This window comes from Oncorhynchus masou, chromosome 32 (genome assembly GCF_036934945.1).
Source record: "Oncorhynchus masou masou isolate Uvic2021 chromosome 32, UVic_Omas_1.1, whole genome shotgun sequence".
NCBI classification, from domain to species: Eukaryota; Metazoa; Chordata; class Actinopteri; order Salmoniformes; family Salmonidae; genus Oncorhynchus; species Oncorhynchus masou.
Window position 1 is genome coordinate 56,006,352 of NC_088243.1, and position 20,937 is coordinate 56,027,288.

General features: G+C 45.5%; 1 protein-coding gene across 1 annotated transcript in view; it reads left to right on the forward strand.

The window, feature by feature from the left end:
- Window positions 1-5,786: 5,786 nt before the first annotated feature.
- The window catches only part of LOC135527033 (Kv channel-interacting protein 1-like), a 32,595-nt gene continuing 17,444 nt past the window's right edge, over window positions 5,787-20,937 (forward strand). Inside the window, exon 1 of the mRNA XM_064955689.1 lies at window positions 5,787-6,151. Within this exon, the coding sequence (XP_064811761.1) occupies window positions 6,088-6,151 (64 nt within the window). The 5' untranslated portion in view covers window positions 5,787-6,087. The remainder of the gene's footprint in view (window positions 6,152-20,937) is intronic.

Sequence of the window (20,937 nt, forward strand, 5' to 3'; positions counted from 1 at the left end):
CTGGCCTTTATGGTAGAGTGGCCAGACGGAAGCCACTCCTCAGTAAAAGGCACATAACATCCTGCTTGGAGTTTGCCAAAAGGCACCTAAAGGACTCTCAGACTATGAGAAACAAGATTCTCTGGTCTGATGAAACCAAGTTTGACCTCTTTGACCTGAATGCCAAGCATCACGTCTGGAGGAAACCTGGCACCATTCCTACGGTGAAGCATGGTGGTGGCAGCATCATGCTGTGGGGATGTTTTTAAGCGACAGGGACTGGGAGACTAGACAGAATCAGGATCGAGGGAAAAATGAGCGGAGCAAAGTAATGGTTGGGAGCTGCACAGTTGAATGGCTTTGCTAACATGTCCCATATGTTAAGGAATAAGGTGATAGAATACCCCCCCCCCCATACGTACACACTCAAACAAGGTGCATGGCAGGTGGACCCCTGAGGTAGGGTAATGGTGTGTGTAAAATATTCATATGGCATATGGAAAAGAAAATATTTAATCCCAGTCTGTATGCATGGTGGCTCTCTGTCTATTTTGATTCCAGGACTAGGCTGTGACATTCAGGGGAACTATGTGACAGTACCTCCAAACTCAACAGAAGCGTGGAGAACTCTGTGTCTTACTCTGGTCATCAGTACCAGAGACACAGTATTCCATAGAGGAATACCAAAGAAGAAGAGTTTTTATGTGTTGGGTTGTTTACTCTGTCTATTTCAGGAAGTAACAAAGAGATCAACAAAACCAACACCAGCTGGCTAGCACTGCTTTATCCTTCCACTTCAGTATGTTACAAGCTCAGTGTTGTGGCTGGTGCTGCATTGCTGCCTGAATGTTGCTGCCTGAATGTTGCTGCCTGAATGTTGCTGCCTGAATGTTGCTGCCCTGCCCGACACGTCTGATCAGACACACTGTTTTGTATTCCTTGCCACCCTCCTGTGCATTCCATGGAGATGGAGAGAGAGAGAGAGAGAAGTGAGAGAAAAAGTGTGTGTGCTTCTCCTCTATGTGAGGGTGGATCTAAAGTGCTGTCATATCACTTTCACGGAGCCAGAGAGACAGGGGGCAGAGGGAATGGGAAGGAACGACAGGGGGGATGACTCTTGCATATCCCAAAAATGTCACTTATCATTACCTTCCTGTTTCTATCTTCACCTCCTTCCTCCCCTCCCAGCTCCTCTTCCCCCTCCCCCTCTCTATATCTCATAATTTTAATAAATGCTTTCATTTTTGGCTTGGAGCAATAATAACATATATATCAACAGAAACAGTTATAGATGTCAAATATTACACAAAAGTAAACAATAGCAACAAAGGAGATGTTCAATCTACCAGGGCTCATGTGTATGACGTGGTGGGAGATATTGTCTCTCTTATATTGTGACATGCCAGGACATGATCTGCAGCAAGATCTACTGTTCTCAACGTTTTCTGCGAACCAAAAGCAGGTTGTCACGAATATTACCGAAGGTGACTCCCTTCTTGTTCGGGTGGCGTTCGGCGGTCGTCGTCGCGGTCTACTAGCTATCACCGATCCGTTGTTCTGTGTTCCTTTGATTTTGTCTGATTGGTATCACCTGTTTCTTGTTTGGTTGTTAGGGTAAGGTTATATATAGTTTGTTCAGCCCGCTTCTGTTTAGTGCGGGCTTGTTCGCCTGTTTTATGTTTGAGTGTATTTTGTTTGTATTTTGGGTTTTGCGCTGTCCGTTAATATTTCTGATCATTTTGTTTTCCTACTTTTGTTCATGTTATTTTCCGAGACATTAAAGCGTGTTTTTCCCCACATCTTTTGCTCTCTGCGCCTGACTCCACACCTCCTCACTCATTTGCCGTAACACAGGTTTTCTCCTCAACAAGGCAGTTCAAGATATCCTACAATTCTTTATTTCAATTTTACACACGCAGCCACATTAGAACACTGGCCTGAAATACCTCAGTCGGTTTTGTCAGCCATAGAGTAGGAAGTGCTGCTCATTCTCTCCTTCACCCGACCCACGGTGCCTACATAGTCTTTCTTCTCTGACCTTCCACGTTTCTCCCTCCTCTTGCTCTCCCTCAATGTCCTTTAATGCTCTGGTCCTTTGTCAACCTTGCTGTTCTTGTTTGTATCATCCTCGAGACCTCGACACATTTTACGATGAGGAAGAGGAACAGCCATTTTTGGAATGATTCCACGGTGTGGAAACACTGAATATGTAAAAGGCCCCACCACACTAACCTAATGGCTCTCCACTTAACGTGCCTAGAGTGGCTTAGCGTTTCACTGTGCTAAACCGCTTTCATACTGAATTTAATTGTCCTTTATTTCTCCCCAAGTACGAATACAAACACGGATACAACGCTTTCAACATTTTCATGTACACACTTAGCACATATTTTTCTGTCTAAAACTTTAAAGGGTTCTTTGGCTGTGCTCGTAGGAGAACCGATTGAAGAACCCTTTTTGGTTTCAGGTTAAAAAAAAAACTTTGGGGTTCCATGTAGAACCCTATCCACGGAGGGTTTTACCTGGAACCAAAAAGGGTTCTCATATGGGGACAGCCAAAGAACACTTTTGGAACCCTTTTTTCTAAGAGTGTACACCGAATAGCAGGGGAAGAAGATCGTTTGAATGTGTCTGGCTGTCTATTCTGTCTATTTCAGGAAGCAACAAAGAGATCAACAAAACCAACACCAGCTGGCTAGCACTGCTTTATCTTTCCACTTCAGTATGTTACAAGCTCAGTGTTGTGGCCCTGTTGTTGTGTGCTAGAGTAGCTGGTGCTGCATGGCCGCCTGAATGTTGCTGCCCTCCCTGACATGTCTGATCAGACACACACTTTGTTTTGTATTCCTTGCAAACCTCCTGTGCATTCCAGGGAGATGGAGAGAGAAAGAGTGTGTGCCTCTCTTCTATGTGAGGGTGGATCTAAAGTGCTGTCATATCACTTTCACTGAGCGGGAGAGACAGGGGGGCAGAGGGAATGGGTAGGAACGACGGGGGGGGGGGGGGTGGATGACTCGTGCATGTCCCGTAAACGTCACTTATCATTCATTACCTTCCTGTTTCTATCTTCACCTCCTTCCTCCACTCCCAGCTCCTCTGCCTCTTCCTCCATTCCTCCCCGCTCTCGCTCTCGCTCTCCTGTTCTGATTGATTACCATTGCTGAGGGAGCAGTATGTTTAATGAGAGTGCTGCCCTAACGACTGTTATTGGCATTTATGCTTGGCCTTAGAGAAGTCCTCGCTGCTGTAAATAGTTTTCTTTAGTAAAGTCATGCCGGGAATTTCAATAAGCTCTAGTCGATACACAGGGCTCCATACCGTAGCAGTCCTGCCAGTACAGGACAGGAAGTCTAATAGGGATCACAGAGATGTGTATGCTATGACGCTAATGGTCCTTTGTGATTTCAGGACATTTTGTGTGGTTTCACTTCCTCATTTCTGTCGCTCATTTGGTAGGGCATGCATGGCGCTTGCAACGCCAGGATAGTGTGTGTGATTCCCGGGAACACCTGTACATAAATGTATACAGGTATCACTGAGTCGCTTTAAATCAGAGGCGGATGCGAAATGAAATCTATTTGGATTATATTAGTACAATGCCAAAGTAGTGGCATGTGTGTGTGGGTACTAGTGATCCCATGGGGTCTCCTGTAAATCAGAATGCCAGTGTTCTAATGTGGTTGCGTGTGTGTGAAAGCACTCCTGGTCTAATATCCATTTCTGTGTTTGAGAGCACTCCCTGGTGGTCCCATGTGGTGTGTGTGTGTGTGTGTGTGTGTGTGTGTGTGTGTGTGTGATAACACAGGAGGTTTATTGTGGTCCCAGGCAGTCCCTTGTGTATCAGGTCAGTGGTGACAGAACGATGAGCACCACACCAGACATGTATGGCTCAGTGTATCTGTACATGTATCAGCACTCTGCACACACACGATAGCACATACCCACTTGAAATACGAGTACACAGACACTAGGCACATGTATACGCACACTGCATACGCACAGACACAATAAACACACACACACACACACACACACACACACACACGCGCCAAGCCAGTCATGTGTGAGATAATCCCAAAACCACTCACAACATTCCACTCTGCGGAATAGCAAGAGGGGCTGAGAAGAGCCCCCTCCCCTTTCTCACTTCATATCTCTTTCTCTCTCTTCGTTTCTCACTCAGCTGCTTCTTGCATTACCTAGAGTAAAATTCTCAAATGATCTTTTCATCAAACTGAATATATATCATTCTTTCCTCCATTCCTTCTGCACCCCTCTTCCCTCTCTCCTCGAGGGTTTCTTCTCTTTCTCTCCTCAAGGGTTTCTTCTCTCTCTCTCCTCGAGGGTTTCTTCTCCCTCTCTCCTCGAGGGTTTCTTCTCTCTCCTCGAGGGGTTTCTTCTCCCTCTCTCCTCGAGGGTTTCTTCTCCCTCTCTCCTCGAGGGTTTCTTCGAGGGTTTCTTCTCTCTCTCCTCGAGGGTTTCTTCTCCCTCTCTCCTCGAGGGTTTCTTCTCCCTCTCCTCGAGGGTTTCTTCTCTCTCTCCTCGAGGGTTTCTTCTCCCTCTCCTCGAGGGTTTCTTCTCTTCGAGGGTTTCCCTCTCTCCTCGGGTTTCTTCTCCCTCTCTCCTCGAGGGTTTCTTCTCCCTCTCTCCTCGAGGGTTTCTTCTCCCTCTCTCCTCGAGGGTTTCTTCTCCCTCTCTCCTCGGGGGTTTCTTCTCCCTCTCTCCTCGAGGGGGGTTTCTTCTCCTTCTCTCCTCGAGGGTTTCTTCTCTCTCCTCGGGGTTTCTTCTCCCTCTCTCCTCGAGGGTTTCTTCTCCCTCTCTCCTCGGGGGTTTCTTCTCCCTCTCTCCTCGGGGGTTTCTTCTCCCTCTCTCCTCGGGGTTTCTTCTCCTCTCTCCTCGAGGTTTCTTCTTCTCTCCTCCTCTCTCCTCGAGGGTTTCTTCTCCCCCTCTCCTCGAGGGTTGCTTCTCCCCTCTCCTCGAGGGTTGCTTCTCCTCGAGGGTTTCTCTCTCCTCGGGGGTTGCTTCTCCTCGAGGGTTTCTTCTCCCTCTCTCCTCGAGGGTTTCTTCTCCCTCTCTCCTCGAGGGTTTCTTCTCTCTCTCTCCTCGAGGGTTTCTTCTCCCTCTCTCCTCGAGGGTTTCTTCTCCCTCTCTCCTCGAGGGTTTCTTCTCCCTCTCTCCTCGGGGGTTTCTTCTCCCTCTCTCCTCGAGGGTTTCTTCTCTCTCTCTCTCCTCGAGGGTTTCTTCTCCCTCTCTCCTCGAGGGTTTCTTCTCCCTCTCTCCTCGGGTTTCTTCTCCCTCTCTCTCGGGGAGGGTTTCTTCTCCCTCTCTCCTCGGGGTTTCTTCTCCCTCTCTCCTCGGGGTTTCTTCTTCTCCTCGGGGGTTTCTTCTCTCTCCTCGGGGGTTTCTTCTCCCTCTCTCCTCGGGGGTTTCTTCTCCCTCTCTCCTCGGGGGTTTCTTCTCCCTCTCTCCCCGGGGTTTCTCTCCCTCCTCGGGGGTTTCTTCTCCCTCTCTCCTCGAGGGTTTCTTCCCTTTCTCTCTCCTCGAGGGTTTCTTCCCTCTCTCTCTCCTCCCTCTCTCTGGGGCTTTCAGCTTTCCCCTGTGAGGTAGAGGGAGATTGTGTCTGGCTTCTTGTTCTTCTGCAAGCAACAGTGTGTTCATCATCTCCCCACGAGACAGACAAAGAGAGGAAGAGACGGAGAGGGAAAAAGAGGGGGAGTATCAGGCGTATGGGGAGAGTGTGAAAGGAATGGATAGAATGACAGGAAGCCAGTGACAGAGAGAGAGAGAGAGTAAGAGAGAGATTGAGAGGGATAGTGTGTGAGAGAAAGAAAGAGAGAGCGAGAAAGAGAGAGCGACAGATGGCTATAAACCCAGGGGTGTCAGTGTTGCCATACAGACAAAGGTAGCTCCGTAGTGCATTTGCTCTCTCTCTCATTCACACACACACTTACACACACAGGCATTACAACTGCGTAGGTGTCAGACGGAAGAGGAATGACACTGGCTTGCACACAGAGTAGCCTCATGTTCATATCTTAACGGAATCAGTTGTACCACACTCACACACTCAATCAATCGCACACACAAACCCCGTGTGCGGCCGTAAACATGGGTCTCGTCATGGGGACCTTTTCCATGCAATCCAATAAGCAGGATCGGACCTATCGGAAAGGTAAGACCACCGTTGTTTATTCTCAGAGTTGTAAGCTGATCCAGTTCACTGTGGGTGTGAGAGACTTGGTCGTAGGTGTAGGTACTCCACTTACGTGAGTGTGTGTGGGCTACATTATGCAAGTGAGTTTGCCTGCATATGTACTGGTATCCGTTAGTGTCTGTATCCATTTGTGATGGGTTGTTGATGTGTATGGCATTACATGTACATAGTGCAAGTGAATATGCAAATAAACATTGGATACCGGAGGAGAGCAAAGTTACAGTGAGGAAAACCAACTTAGTTCTCAAGTGCTAGCACGTGTGTGTGTGTGTGTGTGTGTACACAGCACTCTGCTAAGGTAAATAGAGGTTAACAATGTCTATAAAAGGTGATGGTATTCACTAGCCTCAACGTCTCTCCTTCTGTTCATTGAAGCAGCACCTGTGTACTGTCTGACAAGGACAGGAAACGGTGTTTGTGCGAGCACATGCGTGTCTGTCTGTCTGTCTGTCTGTCTGTCTGTCTGCGTGTCTGTCTGTCTCTGTCTGTCTGTGCGTATTTGTCTGTCTGTCTGTGCGTATTTGTCTGTCTGTCTGTGCGTATTTGTCTGTCTGTCTGTGCGTATTTGTCTGTCTGTCTGTGCGTATTTGTCTGTCTGTGCGTATTTGTCTGTCTGTCTCTGTGCGTATTAGTCTGTCTGTCTGTCTCTGTGCGTATTAATCTGTCTGTCTGTGCGTATTTGTATGTCTGTCTGTCTCTGTGCGTATTAGTCTGTCTGTCTGCATATTAATCTGTCTGTCTGTCTCTGTGCGTATTAATCTGTCTGTCTGTCTCTGTGCGTATTAATCTGTCTGTCTGTCTCTGTGTGTATTAATCTGTCTGTCTGTCTCTGTGCGTATTAATCTGTCTGTCTGTCTCTGTGCGTATTAATCTGTCTGTCTGTCTGTGCGTATTTGTCTGTCTGTCTGTCTGTCTCTGTGCATATTTGTCTGTCTGTGCGTATTTGTCTGTCTGTCTGTCTCTGTGCGTATTTGTCTGTCTGTCTCTGTGCGTATTTGTCTGTCTGTGCGTATTTGTCTGTCTGTGCGTATTTGTCTGTCTGTCTCTGTGCGTATTTGTCTGTCTGTCTCTGTGCATATTTGTCTGTCTGTGCGTATTTGTCTGTCTGTCTGTCTGTGCGTATTTGTCTCTGTGCGTATTTGTCTGTCTGTGCGTATTTGTCTGTCTGTCTCTGTGCGTATTTGTCTGTCTGTCTGTCTGTCTGTCTCTGTGCGTATTTGTCTGTCTGTCTGTCTGTCTGTGCGTATTTGTCTGTCTGTCTGTCTGTCTCTGTGCGTATTTGTCTGTCTGTCTCTGTGCGTATTTGTCTGTCTGTCTCTGTGCGTATTTGTCTGTCTGTCTCTGTGCGTATTTGTCTGTCTGTCTGTCTCTGTGCGTATTTGTCTGTCTGTCTGTCTCTGTGCGTATTTGTCTGTCTGTCTGTCTCTGTGCGTATTTGTCTGTCTGTGCGTATTTGTCTGTCTGTCTGTTTGTCTGTCTGTCTGTCTGTTGTCTGTCTGTATTTGTCTCTGTGCGTATTTGTCTGTCTCTGTGCGTATTTGTCTGTCTGTCTGTGTGTGTCTGTCTGTCTCTGTGCGTATTTGTCTGTCTGTCTCTGTGCGTATTTGTCTGTCTGTCTCTGTGCGTATTTGTCTGTCTGTCTGTCTCTGTGCGTATTTGTCTGTCTGTCTCTGTGCGTATTTGTCTGTCTGTCTCTGTGCGTATTTGTCTGTCTGTCTCTGTGCGTATTTGTCTGTCTGTCTGTCCTGTGCGTATTTGTCTGTCTGTGCGTATTTGTCTGTCTGTCTCTGTGCGTATTTGTCTGTCTGTGCGTGTCTGTCTGTCTCTGTGCGTATTTGTCTGTCTGTCTGTCTCTGTGCGTATTTGTCTGTCTGTCTCTGTGCGTATTTGTCTGTCTGTGCGTATTTGTCTGTCTGTCTGTCTGTCTGTCTGTGCGTGTTTGTCTGTCTGTCTGTCTGTCTGTCTGTCTCTGTGCGTATGTTGTCTGTCTCTGTGCGTATGTTGTCTGTCTCTGTGCGTATTTGTCTGTCTGTCTGTCTGTGCGTATTTGTCTGTCTTTAGGTTCTGTGGGCACCTTGTCTGTCCGTATTTGTCTGTCTGTGGGGATTTGTCTGTTGTCGGACAAGTCTGAATCTGTGCGTATTTGTCTGTCTGTCTGTCTCTGTGCGAGGATTTGTCTGTAATCGGTCAGCCATTGCCTGTGGTGTGTCTACTGATGTCCAGACTGACTCTGTCACACACCATTTGGTCCCAGAACTCTGTGCATAGAACTGTCTGTCTCTGAGCTATAAAATACTAGAGTCAACAGGAACTAGTTCTACAAGGGCATTATCCATTACAATAAAGACACTGTCCATGATCTATTCCTCTCTTTAATCAACACAGCTGAAACGGTACAGTTTCTACAGAGATGGACTAGCAGTACAGAGCTACAAGCTCCTGAGAAACAGAACATGTCATAACATGCTTACAGAACCTCCGCTTCAACTTCCAAAACGTTGCGTCAGAGTGGGATTCCCAAAAGGCAGGAGAGATAGAGGTGAACAGAGGTTTGTAATGAGAGGGGGATAGAAAGAGAGGTAGAGTAGGAGGAGGTGACAGAGTATAGGTAAAAGGGGGAAGAAGAGTGATTAAGATGGAGAGGTAAAGAAAGGAGAGGTTAACAGAGGTAGATGGAGAAAGACTGGTCTGTTAACCAGTGGACCCAGAACTAAAGAGCATAGAACTCCCAGACGTAGAGCTATAAAATACTAGAGCAACAGGAACTAGTTCTACAAGGGCATTATCCATTACAATAAAGACACTGTCCATGATCTATTCCTCTCTTTAATCAACACAGCTGAAAGACAGACAGAGATGGACTGGAGAAGAGCTACAAGCTCCTGAGAAACAGAACATGTCATAACATACAGGGTAGACGGACAGAGAGGTGGAGAAAGAGAGGAGGTTAACATGGGTAGACGGACAGAGAGGTGGAGAAGGAGAGGAGGTTAACATGGGTAGACGGACAGAGAGGTGGAGAAAGAGAGGAGGTTAACATGGATAGACGGACAGAGAGGTGGAGAAAGAGAGGTTAACAGAGGTAGATGGAGAAAGAGGTGGTTAACATGGGTAGATAGTGGTGGAGAAAGAGGGGAGGTTAACATGGGTAGACGGACAGAGAGGTGGAGAAGGAGAGGAGGTTAACATGGGTAGACGGACAGAGAGGTGGAGAGAGTAGAGTAGGAGGTTAACATGGGAAGAGGACATGGAGAGGTGGAGAAGGAGAGGAGGTTAACATGGGTAGACGGACAGAGAGGTGGAGAAAGAGAGGAGGTTAACATGGGTAGACGGACAGAGAGGTGGAGAAAGAGAGGTTAACATGGGTAGACGGACAGAGAGGTGGAGAAAGAGAGGAGGTTAACATGGGTAGATGGACAGAGAGGTGGAGAAAGAGAGGAGGTTAACATGGGTAGACGGACAGAGAGGTGGAGAAAGAGAGGAGGTTAACATGGGTAGACGGACAGAGAGGTGGAGAAAGAGGAGGTTAACATGGGTAGACGGACAGAGAGGTGGAGAAAGAGAGGTTAACATGGGTAGACGGACAGAGAGGTGGAGAAAGAGAGGAGGTTAACATGGGTAGATAGAGGTGGAGAAAGAGAGGAGGTTAACATGGGTAGCTAGAGGAGGTTAACATGGGTAGACGGACAGAGAGGTGGAGAAAGAGAGGAGGTTAACATGGGTAGACGGACAGAGAGGTGGAGAAAGAGGAGGTTAACATGGGTAGACGGACAGAGAGGTGGAGAAAGAGAGGAGGTTAACATGGGTAGACGGACAGAGAGGTGGAGAAAGAGAGATGTCAATCCAATTGAGCATTTGTAGGATGAGACGGAACAAACTATTCAGAGTAGAGATCCACTACCAGCCAACTTGACACAACTGTGGGAGGAATTGGAGTCAACATGGGTCAATACTGTGAAATTGTGTAAATGTAAGAGCTGTTTGAAAAGACTGCCTGAAGTTTAAGCCTGTTTTGGTGGGATGGAGTTTTGGCCTGCAATAGACCAATAAGAAAGAGAGTTCGAAACCTCTCTGCCAATAATTTAGATCTAATTTAATCTAGATTTCAGTTTTCCCCTCCCCATTAAGACGACTTCCAGGCAGTCGTAGCAAAATTCTATCTTGAGAAATTGCTCTTTGCTAAGAAGCAATGTCTTTGGTGTGTGTGTGTGTGGGGGGGGGTTGTTGTTGAAAGTGATCATGAGATAAAAATGGCTGCATTGGGGGGGGTTGTTGTTGAAAGTGATCATGAGATAAAAATGGCTGCATTGAACCTTTGAGAGTAGAGAGAGGTGGAGAAAGAGGAGATTAGCAAAGGTCAGGCTGAGAGATGAAGAGACATTATTCAGTACAGCAGGAGATCATAGCTCTGCCGTTGCTTCTGTGGAGCATCCGGGAACGATGATCCTTTATCTTCTGTCACCTCACAACACACTACTTCCAATAAGAATGATTTCCCCAGAGAAGATAATAACAAAAATCCATAACATCAGCTAGGTTTCCATCCAGTTGGTGACAGATTTCCATGCGAATATTCAAAAATAGCGGAGTGGGCACACTATATTTCTTGTGGGAAAACCATCAGTAGAGTTGAAAATACGATGGAAACCCATTTAAATGAACTTGAATTTTTTATTCGACACATGGGAATTGAACCACAGAAGGTATTGTTTTGTGTTCGCTCCATCGTCACGCACAGCCTTTCATCTGCAAGTCAACTTGATGGAAACACATCTCTGGTGGAAAAAAATGGGTATATTATATTTATGCGGCTTATAGAATATTCACATGAACATTTTCCCCCCAATTGGATGGAAACCGAGCTGTAAAGAAAATATTCCACCCGTCCACCCCTCTCTTACTCTATCAAAAATGTCCTCATCCCCCTTCTCTCTTTCTCTCACCCCATCTTACTCTGTATTCAATCTCCCTCTCTCTCTCTCCGCCCCTTCTCTCTGCCTCGCTCTGTCTTTGAGGTCTGATAGGGATATTCACGCTGCGTGCTCCCCTAAAGCTGATCTCAGCCTTTGAAGCGTTTGGGCTAATCAGGTAGAGTGAATGTGGGTCTATCTAGGGTAGAGTTTGTGGGTGTGTCTTTGGGTTAATATCCCCCCTCAGACACGGACTGAAGAGGCGACAGCAGCAGCATTAGAGGAGCAGCACATCTCCTCTCTGCTTCTAGAGCTTAATCAGTTACACCCTCACCAACCCCCCCCCCCCCCCCCACACACACACACACACATCAAAAGACACCCACCAAAACGAGCAATTAGAACTTCCAAATAGCTTTACTAGACACATGGCTCTATCCAGGGGTGATCATCCATTGCCCACAGCACTGTGCCTGTGTGTGTCTTTGTGTGTGTGTATGTGTATTTGCCGGTGCCTGTGCTTAATTAAGTTTTTAGTATTTAATTAGCTTGATGTGCGATTGTTTGAGTGGTTGCCAAGTTTAAATTCACTCTCTTCCACAATATTTGCCACGGTTGACGTTTTCAGTTTCCTGTCCTTTCCTATCCAATCCCAGAGGAGGCTGAGTGCCCAGAGTCTGACATAGAGCCAGGCTTGTTCAATGATGTAAGAAGCACCTGATTAAAGCTGGTGTGCTGAAACGTGTTGGGGTTTAATGATAAAGAAACACTTTCCATTAAAATGTCATTATAGATATCACTTGTGGTGTTCCACAAGGTTTGATTTTGGGTCCGGTACGGTTGAGTTTATATATGTTACCCCTTGGGCCGTTATCGGAAAGCACTGCATTGATTTTTGACTGCTACGTCGACGATACACACCTTCCCATTTCTGTGTCACCAGAGGATTTTATCTCCATGGATAAATTATTAGACTGTATTAGTCATTTATATACTTGGACGGCTCACAACTTCCTCCAGATAAATCAAGACAAGACCGAAGTAATTATTATTGGAGCCAAAGCACAGAGAGAGAATCTGGCCGCACATTTTAATTCACGGTAAATAAAGATAAAACACCAGGTAAAAAAAACCTAGGTGTCATTTTAGATTCTGAACTCAATTTCGAATCACACATCAGGAATGTGACCAAAATCGCTTTTTACCACCTGAGTTTCTCTCTCAGGCCGTTTCTCTCTCAGGCTGATACAGAGAGACTCATCCATGCTTTTATTACAAGCAGGCCTGACTACTGTAATGCTCTCCAGTCTGGTCTACCCAAGAAATCCATTGGTCAACTGCAAAACATACAGAATGCTGCAGCACAGGTACTGACCAAGACCAGATGGAGAGCACACAGTACACTGGTTTTAAGGTCTCTGCACTGGCTGCCTGTGAGTTTTAAGGTTCTTTGATTGGTTTTCAAATCAATGCTTGATTGTGCACCCTCATACATATCAGATATGCTTTAAGTTATGTACCCAGTAGGTCCCTCAGGTCCTCTGGTACTGGCCTTTTAACTATTCCAAAGCCCAGGACTAAGAGGCATGGAGAGGCAGCCTTTAGTTATTATGCCCCCTGCCTCTGGAATAGCCTGCCAGAGAATCTGAGGGGAGACAAAACTGTGGACATGTTTAAAATAAATCTTAAAACACACCTTTTTAGCTTTGCTTTTCCTCTGGGTACTTTTTTAGTCTTTCAATTTTTATTCTTCTTCTTTTGTTTGTTTTCTGTTTTTATTTTCATCGTTTTTTTATTTCATTTTTTTCCCCTGTGAAGCGCATCGCGTTGCATTCATGGCTGAAATGTGCAACGTAAAGAAAGCTCGATTTGATTCGGTGGTCCCCGGGCAGAGTGGCTAAACACAGTATCTCTGACATGCCCGGGGAAGATGACCGGCAGACATTTTAGATTTAGAACAATGACGCTGATTTGCTTTAATAATAACAGATTAGGGACATCCTGAATTATTCAAACACCCTAAATTTCAAGACGGAACTTCTCAGAGCGAGGTCCCCAGCCCGGTGTCATTGTAATGAGCTGTGTGCTATAACATAGGTGTGATGATTGATAGATGGCTTCATTGAAATGACAGAAGTGATACATGACATAGCTGCCCTGTATGGTTCTGACACATACCATAAGACTCATACTAATACTCCATGATTTAAAACATGCCTGTGGTGTTCTTTCCCCCCGTTGTGCCGCTATACGTTTATCTTGTATGTGTTTCTGTATGCTTGAGTGATTATAGCTGTGTGTTTTAGTAGCTGGGGGGGGATATATGACGTTATGTGACGTGTCACTGTAAATGGCTGTGACCATGACGATTATGATGTGAAGAGAGGCTTATGTGACTGCCCTAAACAGCAGGAGGTCAATGAGTCATGGTGTAGCTCAAACTGGGTTTTGCCCGTCAACTGAACTGTGTGTGTGTGTGTGTGTGTGTGTGTGTGTGTGTGTGTGTGTGTGTATACGCTGTCATCTCTAAGTTATGTGTGTGATATCTCTTCATATGTGCCCTTATCCCCAACAGACTCATAGATTGACTGTCAGAATTGCTTTCCTCCCTGCTCCCACTCCCAACCCCACAAACAAATGAGAGAGCAAATCCGAATGGGAGGAGATGCTGTTCTGAAACCGAGTCCCCAGTCTGTCACAGCACCGGGAGCAGAGAAATCACATCAGCCCCAGTTAGCCGAGAATAAAAGCAAAGCATGTCAAAGTATGGTGGCTCCATTTCTCTCTGTCTGTCTCAGGGCGTTGGTGGCAGATACATGGGACTGGGATTCTTAATCAACCTGTGTTCAGCTACCTCTGCATTGCTTGCTCGTCGGGGTTTCCGGCTGCGTATCTGTCAAGCAACTACTGATGTGAAAAGTTTTTTTTTTGTCAAATACATTTGATTGATTGACTGAATGAGATTTGAGACAGAAGGAAGGTTGATCATCTCTATGCTGGTAGAGATGAAGCCAGGTCGGAGACTGGGCGATACAGCAATCTCTGTCTGAGCAACAAGACTCGTCTTTTGGACTGTGAGTCAAAGGAAGAGATATTGATGTGAAATTGGTATTCCGAAGATAATGTTGAGGGCTCATGACGTCTGTGCTGGGAGAGATTAAAAAAACAAAGAGGGCTGGAAAGGAATGAATAACATGAAATTGATATTCTGAAGAGATGTGTTCATGACTGAAAGCTTGTGAAGTATATCCTGCTAAATATATACTGTGTGTCCATTTTTGAAGACGGTGAAGGAAATGAATTGATATTGATGCAGAATAGATTTTCTGAGGATATAATGTACGGTATCTGCCCAGCTGGAAACACATATCTGAGGACTGATATCTACCCAGGTGGAGATACATATCTGAGGACTGATATCTACCCAGGTGGAGATACATATCTGAGGAGTGATATCTACCCAGGTGGAGATACATATCTGAGGAGTGATATCTACCCAGGTGGAGATACATATCTGAGGACTGATATCTACCCAGGTGGAGATACATATCTGAGGACTGATATCTACCCAGGTGGAGATACATATCTGAGGACTGATATCTACCCAGGTGGAGATACATATCTGAGGAGGACAGGTGGAGATGATATCTACCCAGGTGGAGATACATATCTGAGGACTGATATCTACCCAGGTGGAGATACATATCTGAGGACTGATATCTACCCAGGTGGAGATACATATCTGAGGACTGATATCTACCCAGGTGGAGATACATATCTGAGGACTGATATCTACCCAGGTGGAGATACATATATAAGGACTGATATCTACCCAGGTGGAGATACATATCTGAGGACTGATATCTACCCAGGTGGAGATACATATCTGAGGACTGATATCTACCCAGGTGGAGATACATATCTGAGGACTGATATCTACCCAGGTGGAGATACATATCTGAGGACTGATATCTACCCAGGTGGAGATACATATCTGAGGACTGATATCTACCCAGGTGGAGATACATATCTGAGGACTGATATCTACCCAGGTGGAGATACATATCTAAGGACTGATATCTACCCAGGTGGAGATACATATCTGAGGACTGATATCTACCCAGGTGGAGATACATATCTGAGGACTGATATCTACCCAGGTGGAGATACATATATAAGGACTGATATCTACCCAGGTGGAGATACATATCTGAGGACTGATATCTACCCAGGTGGAGATACATATCTGAGGACTGATATCTACCCAGGTGGAGATACATATCTGAGGACTGATATCTACCCAGGTGGAGATACATATCTGAGGAGTGATATCTACCCAGACGGATATCTACCCGAAAGGAATGGAATGGATTCATTTGAAATGTGTTTTTTTGTGAAGAGAAGTCTCAAGGCTCACAGAATCTATCTTGATAAAGGGAAGAGATAAGAGATAAAGGGAAGAGATGCACGTAGATGTGAAATCATTGGTCTTAAGGGGAAATGAGTGTTTCTGGGGTTTGAGGGATGAGTTTGACTGACTTCATCTTCATTGAGATCGGTATGTTTGTCCCCTACTGTCCCCCTTTTCTTGCCATTTCCAGTTTCTCTCTCCTAAGTCACGTGTTTCCATACCTCCTCTGTCTCTCTGTCTTCTCCGTTCTTTCTCATCTCCTGTTCTACCTGATTCTTCTTCCTCGCTCTCACTCTCTTTCGCTCTCACTCTCTTTCGCTCTCTCTCTCTTTCGCTCTCACTCTCTTTCGCTCTCTCTCTCTTGCTCTTTCTTCTTCCTCAGTCTTTTTCTTTCATCTCGACAGGGACCTTAATAAACAGTGTAGCTGTTTCTCAATCTGCCCGCAGGGATTCAACAAGCTTTTCAGAGGCACATACAATAACACACACACACACACTCCCATTACGACAGACACACACACACACAATACAACACACACACACACATTACGACACACACGCACATTACGACACACACGCACACATGACACACACACAATACGACACACACACAATACAACACACACACACATTACGACACACACAAACACAATATGAAACACACACAATACGACACACACACTTTTTATGAGTCTTCCTCCTCCTTTCAGTAAAATGGTTACTAGCAAGAAAAACTATTATGTGTACTTCAGGGAAATGACTTTCCCTGTCATTGTTGAGTTAGAGAGATGGAGCAGGAGATAACAACTTGCCCAGGAGTGTTAAGTTAGGCTACACCTTGGGGAAGTAGTGTGGAGTAGAGAGAGAGAGAGAGAGAGAGAGAGAAAACACGGTAGAGTGAAAGACAGACTTGAAAGAGAAGAGCAGAGCCCACTAAAGTATTTGTGTTTTTATCAGCATCACAAACCTGGCGCTGAACCTCTTTCTATTTTCTGGACATGATGAGTGGTAGTGGTCATGATGCATACCGTACGTGGTCGCAGAGGACACATGCTGCTGTACTCCTCAGAGACCTGGCTGCACTGGGATCATACATTCCTTTCTGTTCACACCTGGGGACAGAACGTACAGTACAGAAGGCATAGAGCGCACACACACGTGTGTGACACTGCACAGGATATCACACAATAAATCACACGTTACAGGTTTTTTTGCAAAACTGTGGATCATTTTTTCATTGCTTTGGTACAAAATGCATTCAATGGCTACATCTTTCAAATTTCATGAATTCTTTTCTCACTCGGACACGACCACCACCACAAACTCTATGTACCTACAGGCCAATTAGCACATGTTTACATACTCTTTTCAAAACTGTTAAACTTAAGTTCAAAATCTAAGATGAAACAAAACTGATTAAGACAGAAATTTGCTACATTTCTACAGTAATACTGTATTGAAATATATTCCACATCTAAAAAATGAAATGCTATCAAAACAATTAGACCAACCACAGCTGATTCCCATTGTAGCTGAACACCCAGTTGTTAGTCTTTCAATTTCATTACCATCTATACGAAAAGGGACATCTTAGGAATATGCTGAACTGTAATGTGAACATGGTACCCAGCCAGCGATAGAGAAGTGGCTGACAGAGGAAGAAGAGTGGCTGGGAGAGGGAGAGGAGTATGTATGCGTGGTGGAAGAGGACTTGAGAGGAAGATCAAGAGCTGTAGTCTCAGATGAGTTTAGGGCTACTATAATTGATCATGTAATAAATCATGGTCCATCAATGAGAGAGGCTGGTCTGAGAGTGCAGCCAAATCTGCAACGCTCAACAGTGGCATCTATTCTGAGATCTAGATGGCAAAACAACAGATAAGATGAGAACATTCTGCAAGAGCATCTGACTGAACTGCACATTACAGATGTCAATTGAGCAAAGCTTCCAAACCCACTTGTGTGTAATTGTTTTTGTATTTCTGCTTAGGACCCAACGGTTACCTCCCACAGGCGGGAGAGGTAGGATTTTCACTGCTGTGCAGGAAACTGCAATCGTTGATATGGTCGTCAGAAACAATGGCATAGAACTCACAGAGATTCGGGACAGAGTGTTGGCAGACAACGATACATATGGAAATATTCACAATGTATGCATAGCTATTTCTAGAGTCCTGAAACAACATTAAGTCAGGATGAAGCAGTTGTACACTGTCCCCTTTTGAGGGGAACTTTGAACGAGTCAAGCAACTCAGGAACCAATATGTCCAGGTAAGATGACTATAAAATACAGAACTGGTTTTGAACAAAACCAAACAGGGCAGAGGCACACAATGGCATGTTTTAAGGTATAATGTAAACTACTGTGATGGCCTAACTCTTCTGTTGCCATGTGGATTTATTTTAGAGAGTCATGGAGATTGAAGCCAGGCAAAAACCCCACAGAGGCTGGTTTCAACTTGGTCAAAACACGGCAGTGAGGAAGGAATGTGATTGGGAAAAGAGCCACAGTGGATGTCTCAGGCCAGAGGGGTGACAACATCACAATGTGTGCCGCAATATCCTCTGATGGAAAGCTGTCACACAAACCGCTAATTGGGCCATACAACACCGAGCGTCTCATTTCATTCCTGGATGACCTCTATGGAAGGTTGTACCAGGTGAGGAAAGGGTTGCAGGTGAGGTGAAATCGGCCGACGTTTGTAATTGTATGGGACAGTGTGACATTTCACCCCTCCTGTGATGTCACAGAGGGGTTTGCAGCCCATCACAGGATGGTGTCACGTTTCCTCCTTCCTTTACTCTCCGTTCCTCAAACCCATCGAGGAATTATTTTCCTCATGGAGGTGGAAGGTTTATGACCACCATCCACATGATCAAATGTCCCTCCTGGACGCAATGAATGCTGGATGCCTGGACATATCTGCAGAAGAATGCCAGGGGTGGACCAGGCCAATAGATTAGTTTCTAGGTGTGTTGCCCAAGATGACATAAGATGTGATGTGGATGAGAACCTGTGGCCAAATGCAGAAGACAGGGTTGACCAGCACTGCTACTGTATCTGTTATGGTAGATGGTGTATATACAAATTCTTGTATTTTGGAATCACTCAATGCCAAAAAATGCCATAACACATATTGAAGCATATTGCATCATGTCTGATTCATTCCTGTAACATATACTGCAGTGAATTCTAAACAGTAGGGAGGTGTCATTCTTGTTTTGTAAAGACACTTGACAAAAGAAAACGTTGAGCAATCCTAACTGTTTGCATGTCGGGTGACGGAAGAATGAGTTGATTTGAGACATGTATGAAGTGTTTTGGTCGTTTTAGTGCATTTGGGATGTGACATTAACTGCTGTGCCAAGCTGAAAGTTGATTAGGAGATCTGTGTGAAGAGTTTGGAAAAAGGTGACCTGCAATAAGTATTAAGAAATGGGTCCTAGCGATTATAAAAAAAACTGTAACATATCATGATCCCCCTCTTCTCTCCACCTCGCTCCCTAACGCCTGTCTATTACACTTTTCTCTCTCTCCCCTTCTCTTCCTGTTTCTCTTCCCTTTAATTTAAGTCCATCACCTCCTCATCCTCCTCCTTTTCCTCTCCCACCCTTTCCTCACTCTCCCCCTCCACCTCCCTTCCTCTCGCTTCCTTCTTTCTATCGCCCTCTTCTCTCTCCTAGTGTGCGTTTTATAGATTAATGTATGCACTGGGGGATGTGATGATGCATGAACTGGGTGATAAGTGAGATGGTTGATGGATTGGAGGGCTGTGTGTGCTTCATGTACAAGCTATGAGGGCTGTGTGTGTGGGGTGGGGCAGAAAGAGGCAGGAGAAGATGTGACACACAGGTCTCTGTTCACTTGAGAATGATTTATGTGTGTGTCTGTGAAGGTGTTTGTGTGACATTATGATTATGTATGAAATCAATTTCGTTAACTTAAATAATTAGTTTGTGTGTGTGTGTGTGTGAGATTCTATCTGTGTGTTTGAGTGTCATATTTATACTTATACTTACTAACAGTAGTGAAATCCGAATCATGATCTATGATTCAATGAATAAACCTCTTACTGATTTACCGATTCAATGATTCACTGATTCACGGATTGTTTGCCAGGGGATGGGGGAAAAGTGTGACACCAATCAGGCCCCCGAGGACTGGAGTTGCCCAGGCCTGCTCTAGAGTATTTTGGGGGTAGGAGCACAGCGGCAACTACTAATGTGTAACAGGTGAGAGAGGAAGGGAGAGGAGCTAAGCACCTCCACAGAGATTGAGAGGGTAGAAGAAAGGAAGAGGGGGTCGGTTCATGAGAGGGATGAGTGGAGAGAGGGAAGGAGTGGGGGGGGGGGCAGTGGGAGTGAAAACTGTCAGACGTGATGAAACCTCTTCAAACAGACAGAACGTAGACAAGGCTGTTACCATGACGACAACATGGGCGCAGTGGTGGCACGTTAACCATGGGGGAGAGAACCAAGGGGGAGAGGAGGGGAGGCCGTCCAGAGAAGAGACACATGGGCATGTACGTGCACACACACACACAACTTAAAAAAGGATGTTAGCACTCACATACACACATTTATGAAAACAACACAACCTACACCTAGCAAAAACACACGCAACCAATATAAAGTCAAACACACACACACTAATAATCAGGTAACTGTGTCACTACACCATGGAAGCATCTGTTGAATGTTTGTGTGAGAGCGAGACAGGTAACAGGTGTGTAAAAACTAAAGAGCGAGAGAGTTTCATCAGGAAAGAGATAATGTATAGCTAGTGTTCATGTCGAGGTGCCCAGGTGGTGTCTGTGTGTTTGCATGTCCATGTGTTGGAGGTGGAAGGAAGTGACATTGTGTGTGTGTGTGCGTGCGCACAGCAGTGGAGGGGCGACACACACACATGCACAAGGTGTTTATCACTCTGCTCACACACTCTTTTCTTGCCTGTTACCTTGGAAGCATGGTCGTCATGGCAACAAAAGATGTCCGTTTTTGGGAGGGACAGGTCAGCGCAGTATTCTAAGACATGTGGGTCCAAAGTTAACCAAGGCCATTTAGGGCATGTACTCACAAGTTAAGAGAGAGACAGAGAGAGAAAGAAATAGAGAGGGGGGGGGGTTGTGGAAAGGGAGAGGGGAGAGAAGGGGGTGTTGAGGACCTGTTAGGATACTCATTTTAGGATATTTCCATATGGGCTATTGCCATATTGTAACATTATAACATTAAACTGAACAAAAATATAAATATGTAAAGTGTTGGTCCCATTTTCACAAGCTGAAATAAAAGATCCCAGGGGCCTCCCGGGTGGCAGAGTGGTCTAAGGCAAGAAGCAGTGCAGCTTGGTTGGGTTGTGTTTCGGAGCACGCATGGGTCTCGACATTAGCCTCTCCCAAGTCCATACGGGAGTTGAAGCAATG